This window comes from Staurois parvus, unplaced genomic scaffold (assembly GCF_062004578.1).
Source record: "Staurois parvus isolate SC_StPar_1 unplaced genomic scaffold, SC_StPar_1.0 ptg000232l, whole genome shotgun sequence".
In the NCBI taxonomy this organism is placed as follows: Eukaryota; Metazoa; Chordata; class Amphibia; order Anura; family Ranidae; genus Staurois; species Staurois parvus.
The window spans coordinates 5,327,800-5,338,068 of NW_028318028.1; the positions used below are offsets into that span (position 1 = coordinate 5,327,800).

At 49.9% G+C, this 10,269-nt stretch overlaps 1 protein-coding gene across 1 annotated transcript; it reads right to left on the minus strand.

The window, feature by feature from the left end:
• Nucleotides 1–4,019: 4,019 nt before the first annotated feature.
• Nucleotides 4,020–8,816, minus strand: LOC149460277 (uncharacterized). The gene is made up of 2 exons (XM_089679890.1): nucleotides 8,210–8,816; nucleotides 4,020–4,441 (listed from the first exon to the last, which is right to left on the minus strand). The coding sequence occupies exons 1-2, from the start codon at nucleotides 8,814–8,816 to the stop codon at nucleotides 4,020–4,022; spliced, it is 1,029 nt and encodes a 342-aa protein (XP_089536016.1).
• Nucleotides 8,817–10,269: the final 1,453 nt, after the last annotated feature.

The following is a 10,269-nucleotide window of genomic DNA, read 5'->3' on the forward strand; positions in this document are numbered from 1 at the left end:
TTAGATGGTAATTGCTGTATGTTGTTGATCTTGTTCAGAAAGTCAGTTGTGTCTTGCAGGAAACTAGCAGTGTTCTTGAATAACGGTTTTAAAATATTTTCTACAATGCCTTAGATTTGTTCGGTGAGTGTATCCATACCGGTTATGATGGGTCTGCCTGGAATTCCTGGCTTGTGGATTTTGGGCAGCATGTAGAAGTCCCCGATTTCTGGATGATCCGGAATCGCATTTATAAGTTCTGAATGTAGGTGGGCTGAAAGTATTTTAATGAGACCTTTTAATTGCTTTGTAAAGTCCTGGGTCGGATCATAATCCAGTTTCTTATAGTAGATGGCATTTTCCAGCTGCCTCTGGCTTTCTTGTATGTATTTGTTTGTATCCATCACAACAACTGCTCCCCCTTTATCCCCTGGTTTGAGGGTGATGGCCTGATTATTGCGCAAATCGTGTATAGCCCTTCGCTCTAGTGGTGAAAGATTGTACAGAATTTTCTTTTGCTGGGTGGATATCAGGGATGTAGCTCGCAATCTGAAACTGTCAATATAGGTGTCCAGTTTGGGGTTGCATCCTTGTGGAGGTGTGAAGCAGCTGTTCTTTTTCTTTGTGTAGCACTCCATTGTCCTAGGATTCCTTTCATTATTGTGGAAATATTCTTTGAGCCTTACTTGACAATAATTGTAAATGATCCAATTTGGTGGTTGGGCAGAATGTAAGGCCTTTGGAGAGGATGGTTAATTCTGGTTCAGAAAGTTTATGATTTGACAAGTTGATGATTCCAAGTTCTTCTGTTATATCCACATTTTCAGTCACATCAGCATTTACACAAGGGATACCTTGGGATTCCGGATTAGATTCCAGATCACTGATAGTAGGAGGTATAGATGTTGGGTTGCTTTTATATTTAGGTTGTATCCAAAAGGACTGCTCTTGGTGTAGCTTCTGAAGTTTTTTTTGTTTCCCATTCATGGCAAGTTTTTGTATTTGTCTTTGTAAAGTTTCCAATTCATTCTTGATTTGGTTAATGTTGGTAGAGTCCAATGATGTTAGGGTTTCAAACAAAGACTGCTTTTGTATCCTGATAGTTACCCTTTTTCCATACAGTTTGTGGATGAGGTTATTCCTTAATCTCTCGCTGGTGCGTCTGCAAAGTCCTTTTGCATAAGGAAAGTTGATTGTATTTACGCAAGGATTTTTAATCTGGAGGCCTTGTGGTATGAGATTACTCTTTTTGCCTCTTGAGAGAAAGAAAATATCACTGTTGATCTGTGTTTCCTTTGTGATTAGGTTGGTTAACTGCTTCTTTATGTGGCTATATGCAGTATCTTCCATTTTGCTTGAGGTGATTGTAGCCGTATTAGTGCATTTGGGACAGAAACAATTGAGTACTGTCCGTGATACTTTTTTTATTTGCACTAACATACAATTTTGAGGACTAGCTTTCGGGGAGTGTCCCCTTCTTCAAGGTCCAAGCAACTTCGGGAAGATGACTCCTGCACACCTGTGGGACACTGTCAGGAATGGAGATTTTTTATTAGTATTAAAGTCATACAAATCACCAATCCAATTATTTACAAAAATACAAAATATATAAATATAAATAAATAAATACAAACATAAGCCTTTCTCTCATGCACAAAACTCAAAAGTCCGGGAATTTCCTAAAAAGAAAAAAAAAACTCAACATAATAGATACGGCCTTCATGGCCCTTAATAAGGCAGTCCAAGGCCTTTCATGGCCTAAACATAAGAGTCCATATCTGGAAAAAAAGAGGCCTTTATGGCCTACAACACAAAAGTCCATCACTTGGAACAAAAAACATAAATACCTGTTCCCTTCAGGCCTTTATGGCCAGGAAACAGCAAGCATAAAAATAAACATAAAAAACCCACAGTAAATAGGCCTTTATGGCCAATAAACTTAGCAAGAAATAAACAATTTCCATTCTACTGCTTCAGGGGCCTTCATGACCCAAACACACCACATAAAAAAAAAAAGAATACATACCCATGAAGGAGGCTAAGAAACCAGATATTCAGCGCCTGCAGCCTTCCATCAAAAAGGATCCACAACTACAAAATCTAGGGGGGTGAAAGGAGAGGAAAATAGGGACAGACCCCACCACCCGAGATCAACAGGCAGCAGCTACAGGCCTGATGTTCCTCCACGCCTCCATCCAGGCCTTTCGCCGCCACCTGTCTTTCTCCAGACCCTGAATCTTCCCAACCTCACCAAGGATGCCACACACCACCACCTGGATGGAGAGGACTTTCTGCCGAAGGGTTACCTGGCACCGTGCGTTCCACGTGTAGTATCGGACCACTAAACTGACTAAGAACAAGGTGTCCAAATGCTCCATACACCCACTCTGCATAAGTCATGCAGTGCAGGAAAGAAACACCTAGAGCCCCACCCACCTCTTTGTACACTTCCACGTTAAAGGGGCACTGAAGCAAGAAGTGGTCCATAGTTTCCACTTCACCCTGACACTCCGACCTCGGACAAATACGGTCATCCGGAGGACGGTACTTCAAATTACCCCTCTCGTAAAGCCTGCCATGGAAAGCGTGCCAGGGCTGGTCCCTAAACTTCAAGGGAATCCGCTCCAGATTTATTAAACGTAAACCCTCCCTCATGATATGGCCTGGGCAATCTTTCAAGGCCAACGGAGCATGGAAGGCGGTTGCCACAATCCTTTCACCCAGGAGTCTCCTAGGGAGGGATCTGACCTCCTCCACCATCACATGCCACCGCCAGAGTAACTTCAGTGCCACATAAGCCAGGAGTTTACCGTGCTTGACCCGCAGGCTTTTCACTGGCCCGCCACTCTCCCAACTGTTCAGAAAGGGTCTAAACCAGATCCGAAACAGTCCTACCCATGCAGCTGGTCTCTCTGTCAGCATGTTACCAAAATTATGTTTCAAGAACATCAGAGAGAAAAAAAACACCGTGTTGACCATACCTAGGCCACCCTCCCGCCTGGATGAGTAGGTCACATCCCGCTTGACAAGGTTCAGCCTGTTCCTCCATAACATCTGTGAGAAGCAGCTGTAGATCCTCGTATACAGCGATTCTGGCAAGAGGCAAACGAAACTGACATACAAAAACACGGGAATCAGGAAAGTCTTGATCAAATCAACCCTTTCCCTCAAGGAGAGCCGCCACCCCTTCCAGCATCTCACCTTGACCTCGGCACCAGACAGTTTGGCCTCCCAATTTGATTTGCTATAATCAGCAGGGCCGAAATTGATGCCTAAAACCTTTATACTCTGTTGAGGCACCGGGAAGGTGTCCAGGAGTGAGAAGCTCTCACCCTCCCTCCCCACCCAGAGAACTTCGCATTTGTCCTGGTTGACCTTGGAGCCAGATGCCTCGGCATACTGATCCATCACTGAGACCACCTCCTGCGCCTCCTCCGACCCAGAGATGAAAACAGAAACGTCATCAGCATAAGCCACGACCCTCAGGGGCGGATCCCCAGTGGACCCCACCGGCACCCCACTCACCGCCCCACCATCTAGCCTCCTGATGAAGGGGTCGATGGCAAAGGCGTAGAGCAAAGGGCTCAGCGGGCACCCCTGGCGCACCCCGGATCCAACCCCAAAGGGTCGCCCAACCCAGCCATTCACCAACATGAAGCTCTCAGCCTCCCTATACAACGTCTTCAGCCAGCCAATGAACCTCCCCTCCAAACCATATCGGTCCAGGAGATGCCAGAGGTACTCATGATTGACTCGGTCAAAGGCCTTACCCTGGTCCACTGCCAGCAGAAACTTTCCCCATCCTTCAGCCTTACACCACTCCAGGGCCTCCCGGACAGCTAACACTGCTGTGAAGGTACTCCTGCCCTGGACCGAGCAATGCTGCTGATATAAAAGCAAGCCATCCGACACTGACGACAGGCGCCAGAACAAGATCTTAGCCAGAACCTTTCTATCGACATTGAGAAGGCTAATGGGGCGCCAATTCTCAATAGCCGAAGGATCCTTACCCTTTGACAAGAGAATCACTGCAGACTGCCTCATGGAGGGAGGGACCCCTCATCCAGACAGCAGTTGTAAACCTCCGCGAGGCGAGGTGCCAAGCTGGACTTAAAGGTTTTAAAAAACTCAGCTGTCAGGCCATCTGGCCCAGAGGTCTTCTTAATGGCCAGACTATCGATGGCTTTGACCACCTCTTCTGCAGTAATCTCCCCAGTCAAACTCGCAAGCGGAACATTACCGTCCAGACCCGGTGTAGACTCCAAAAAGCTCAACATCCTTGTCCGGTCGAGGCACTTCTCACCCAGCAAGTCCTCATAAAAGGACCTAGAGACCTCCAGGATCCCTGACCTGGATCTTGTCAGGGACCCCGTACTATCCCTTAGGGCAGAGACCGTCTTAATCGCTGCACTCTGTTTGCAATTCTGGAAGGTTCGGGTGAGTGGTACTTCCCATAATCCCTCTCCAGAACCAAAGAGGTACGCCGGTCATACTGGTACTTCCTGAGGAGAAGCTTGGCCTCCGAGATTGCCCCAGAATCTCCACAGCTAGAAACAAGGCGGTCGAGCTTCCTCCGCAACCGTTGGTAGGTGATGTACTTCTCAAACTGCCTTCTTTTACCTATGGCCTTGAAAAACCTGCCAATCCGCACCTTGGTAAGTTCCCACCACTCCGACCTACTGTTGCAGAGATCCAGCACAGTCTCCTGAGCCTGAAAGAACTCCTCGAAGGATTGTCTCACCTCCTCGTCCTCCAGCAGAGACAAATTCAACCTCCAGATGCCCTTCCCTCTCAGCGGCATGTCTGAAAAACTCAAAGTCACAGTAAGCATAAGGTGGTCAGAAAACTCCACCGCCCGACACTCGAGTGCCGAGAAGGCAGAGTCCTCCTTAAAAAAACCTGTGTGAGGGACCGCCGAGCGGCACCACTAGCACTCCACTGGTCAGGCGTGCCCAGAGCACGGAGTCTAAGCCCCAGGGTACTTGTTCACCAGAGCCCCTGATGGTGGGGATGGACTTGGAGTACCCCGGGACCAGGTCGCCACTACTGAGCACACCGGTCAGTGGTAGGGGTGTCCGCCAGGGGCTCCAACCAGGGAGAGCCAGATGTGAGGAGGTCGGGTGACCCCGATGGGATGGATGGATGGATAGCTGAGCAAGTGCGAAGTCAGACGGGCCGAGTTGGTAACGTAGAGGACGGTATGGTACAAGGGAGCGGACAGAGAATCGTCGGGTCACACGCCAGGTCAGCAACAGCAGGTCAGATCTAATGAGGGGCATTCAGAAGAGAGGTCAGGCAAAGCAAGGGTCTGGGCAGGAGAAATCAGCAGGTCAAGAGCAATCTGGGTCAAATAACTTACTAGGCACAGGTTCAGATTCGCAGGATACAGGTAGAACCAGAAGGCACTGAAATGACAGCTCAGGGACATTTAAATATCCCGCCCTGCGCTGCCATTGGAGCCCAGCGGGCGGCCGCGGCTTCTACTGCGCATGCGCGAACTCGAACGCCGCGGCCGGCCCGGACCTAGTGCCCGCGTCCCTGCACAGAGCGGTGCACTGCTCCTGCGCCGGGACCATCGCGGCAGGGATCGAGGGGATCCCTGACAACCTGTCTATCCTACTCTGACTATTACCTCTCCTAAACGTGAAACCAGTGCTGTCCGGGCTGCTCTTAACCAAGGCATCCACCAGACCTGCTTCCCTGACTATGGCATTTAGAAAAACGCTGTCATATCCTGGCCTGTCATTGAAGCCCCTCCTGTCCTTGGGCCTAGTTATGGTATTAAAGTCACCTCCAAAGACCACCAGCCGGGACGTAAAATGTAAAGGTTTCATCCTAGTGAAGAGGCACTTTCTGTCCCACTTGGACTGCGGTCCATATATATTGATTAGGCGCAGTTCCTGCCCCTTCACAAGGACATCCAAGATCAAACATCTTCCAATCTCCACCTCAATAACCCACCGGCACGTTACCATACCAGTAAAAAGCACCGCAACTCGGCAGTAAGGCTCAGCCGCAAGAGACGAGTAGGATGGTCCACTCCCGCTTGGCCAGATGTATATCCGCCAGGCTGGACAACCTGGTCTCCTGCAAAAATAAAATATCAGCATCCATACCACTGATCAAAAATAAGGCTGTCTCTCTAGCACTTACAGACCTCACGCTGGCAACATTAATAGTTGCCACCTTTAACGGAGTGGGAACTGCCATCAAGGAGATTGAGAGGGGCGTTTCTTAACCTCGGAAAAAGGAGGGGGGTAGCCACCTAACATGACACGTAGATATGTGTCATATAGATATCTCCGTCTCACTGATAATTAGTGTGGATTTATAAACCCAAAAGCTTTACATAAAACATAGCAGCATGACAAGTGCAACACTGCTCAGAAAGAGTGGTTATTAGAAAATCCAAGCAGAGTAATGTAATTTAAATGTTTAACAAACAAGTTTTATTTGATCACATGGATCATATTGAGGTTAGACAGAGACATGGTAAACAAATCTTTATAAAATCACTGAATTAAAAACATTCGGCGTCTCCAGAAATAATATCCGGCAATCAGGAATCCACATAAGGCAATAAATTTCCTAACTACTAGATCAAAGGATTTCCATGTTTTCCATATAATGTCTGCATAGGGGGAGCACTCTTCAAAAAATGTTTTGGTGACCACCACCTTGAATAGAATGACCTCCTGGAAATGGAAAAACCAGAAAAAAATATAAGAAGATCATAGTAGAGGGAACAAATAATAGGAAATGTATGCTGACTATATGCAATAACAAAACAACCCCATAACAGGTATATGTGTTATTCCATTACCTTCTCATGAACTTGACCATCATATAAAGATGGATATATGGCCTTCCTGGATATCCACCCCAAATGGAAATGTATGCACAGTAGTAAGTGATTCTAAAGGTATATGAATGTGAAACAAATATAAAGCTACCAACAGACTTGAATAAAGCAAAAATTAGGGTAAAAAAATCTAAAAAATATTACCATACAGAAGATCAAGGGGACTCTTCCTCACTTGAAGTAAGATCAGGTCTGGATGAAAAAGTGAATAGGCAGCCAGGTAGTCAATATGTAAAGTCCAGACTGATTGATACAGTCTATGTATATATGAATATATAGACCCAGATCTGGGTTTCCAAATATTGCTCAATAATGAGAAAGCAATGCGGTTCCTTAGAAATATATTTGAGACTGTAGAAGCATGCCACAGCACATATATATCGTGATATACAGATATTTCTCCAATAGGAGTTAAAAAAAATTCCCCCTAATGGGGGTAAATAGGCACAGGGTTACCAAAAAAGTGGGAATATATAACCCATTAATATTGATAGCACAAAAGCCTAATGGCTATACACTTGCCACCGGTGGAAGTAGGCTGTGATTCAAGGTTGCCATGTGCGGGCTGCTTTAGATGATATCCTCATCATAATTAGAATGTCTCCTGCCTTTCCAGTGTGGAGCTGAAGCAAACCGCTTCTTCCTTCCTCGTGGGCACCGTGCCCTATGGAGACGCCGAGCGTAATGATGTCATCACGTTGACGCGTTTCGTCCGCCAATCACCGCAGACTTCGTCAGAACTGTTTCTTAACCTTCCTCTTGGACTTTTTGGCAGGGTCCCTCAACCTTTTTATAGACCCTCCCGCCTCCTCATCCTCCATCGGAGAAGCGGGGTCACTTGAGACCTCCCCCTCCTCCCCCGACAGAGCCCCAAACATGTTGTCCAGGGCCAGATCCCCCACCTCCAGAGAGGAAACTGACCCTGCTGTAGAAAGGACTGCCTCATTCCGTTTTCCCACAACTGACCACCCTTTCCCCACTGGGACCTCCACCTGCCCACCCTGGACAGGACCCTAGACTTCCTGAGGAACTTTCTTAGGCCCCACACCCCTCCGCAATGGAAGAAGGACTGGGGGAACAGGCGCAGAGGGCCCAGATGTAACCACCACCCCTGCCCCTTGGGCAGCCTCTACTAATCTCTTCCTTCTCCTAGGAGGGGGGACAGGTACAGCAGGGGAAATGACAGAGGACTTAACAAGGGCAGACTCAACAGGGGGGACAGAGACAGAAGGGACAACAGAAGCAGTAGGGGCCTCAGGAACCCCCCCCCTCCACCTCCAGAGGCTGCTGCAGAGGTCAAGCTGGTCTTTTCTGCCTGTATTGCCGCCACCTCTGCATCAAGCCTATCCAGCTCTGCCACCAACTCACCGTCGGACAAGTTACGGAGAGCCTCGGGACACTGGCTGTAGGCATGCCCCATGACTCCGCACAAGTTGCAACGGATGATGTTGCAATCTCTCGCCAGGTGACCTATCTCCTGACAAAGGGAACACCGGATGACGGGACACGAGGCAGCAAAGTGTCCCTTGCCCCCACACCTGTGACACACCCATGGCTGACCGGTGTAGAAGACAATGAGCCTATCCCTCCCCAAAAAAGCAGAGGATGGGATGTGTTGGAGCACATTACCCACCACTTTCAGGCGGACAGTGGTTGTCCATCCACCTGTCCATATCCCCCTGTCGTCTCCAATTTTGCTCAGGGGCCATAAAACATCTCCGAACCTCCCCAACCAGACGACAATATCGGAGGCCGGGACTGACTCATTCCGGACCAAGATTGTAACCTTCTTTACCACATTCTGGCGGGAGATAAGCTTGGGGGTGAGGCCCACCCACCTGGGACTATGGATATAGGTGGCCTCAAACCTTTGCCAGAAGAGGTCAAGAAGCTCAGCCCTCATGAAAGAGACATCATATTCGCCCGTTCCTACCGGGGCGATGAAAGCAAAGATGTCCACTGCCCGGAATCTCATCTCTAGGACCCGATCTATGACCTCTCTGTGACTTAAAGGGGGGCCCTCCCCGGTCCATTTTAGCTGGACCACATTTCTGCGTGCGGCTGAGGTGGGCAGGTTGCCAGCATGTGCCTGGAGTGGTCTAGCTGGCTCCTGACCTCCCCTCACCGCCGCTGAATAGCTCAAGGCAGGCTTGGCCACCGGGCCACCTACAGCAGAAGGACCTGCAACTGGGGGGGCTGTAATGGGGGCACCAGAACTCAGAGGGGCCTCCCCTGGTGATACGTGAGCAGATGGGACCTGAGGCCGGGGGCCTGGACCTCTAGGGGAGGGGCTTAGCGGGGCTTGACCTGAGGGGTCCCTAGAACCAACCGGGGGACCCTTAGCAATGGGCTGTATAACATGAGCATCCTTAGCCCCCAAGGGGGTGGGGCCTCGCGGGTCCAGAGCCGGAGGGGTAGCGGGGATAGATACGCCCACCCCCTGACTCACAGGGGGTGGGCGTATCAGGGGCCTGTACCACAACAGCATCACACAATACTTTACCACCCCCAACATCCACGGGCATGCTGACACCCGACTTAGCAGAGTCCCGCACACAGTCTTCAGCCTGCGGCTCCCCTGCTCTCGCCAGAAGGCCGCTTTCCACAGAGCTGGGGATGCGCTGAAGCCGGACGTACACCGCGCGCTCCTTCGCAATAGCCTTCGGTGGTTTGGATGATGTCACATCCGACTCGGAGGTAAACCGGAAGCGATGCATGTCCACTCCCTGCTTCCTGTACAAAGTGGAGCTTGCCAGCCGCTTCCGCCTCCTACATCCTGGTTCCCCAATCAGCGGGCTGCTGACCAAGGGGGAGGGACCCGGAATCTTCCACACTTGCCGCAACTTCCACGTCTTCCATAATAGGCTCAGCACTGCACTGAGAGGACGCAGCGGGCCTAGCCAGCCCCTGCTCCGGCTCACCTTTCACCACAGGGAACTCACTCAGCTCCTCCATGGAGGAGACTTCTTACACGGGCCCTCTAGCCTCCGCCACGTGCTTACTCCTAGCCGCTTTGAAGCGGCTGTCATTCCCAAACTTTTCTTTGAGCGCACCGCTCTTTTTCTTGAGGGCAGACACATACTTGGCCTGCTGAGAGACCCTCTGCTCCAGGGCCTCCAGGCCCGGCTTCATGGACTGGCGTTTGGAGCTGCAGACCCGGTCATAATTCGCTCAGAGCTTCTTACGCTCCATGCTCAGCTTTGCCAGCTTGGCCTCCTCCTTCTTGATTGTTTGGATCCGGGCAGCCACCCGGTCACGATATGCGCCATAATCCTCCCCTTTCCTTGGGGCTGTTCCCAGGTCCTCTATGGATGGGAAGCCAGGACCGGTAATAGGCCCCTCTGGGGGTCTCCCACCGCTGGACTCAAGCCCAGGATCCGCCATCCTCCCTGGGCTTGAACAGGGCACTTTAGCCCCAGGCTTATCAG

Excerpts from the sequence above, each read along its gene's own strand:
- LOC149460277 (XM_089679890.1), bottom strand. The coding sequence starts at position 8,816 with ATGAGATTCCGGGCAGTGGACATCTTTGCTTTCATCGCCCCGGTAGGA. Across the intron at positions 4,442-8,209 it reads TCTCCGTAACTTGTCCGACG|AGGGATTATGGGAAGTACCA; the intron begins GTGAGTTGGTGG and ends TTGGTTCTGGAG.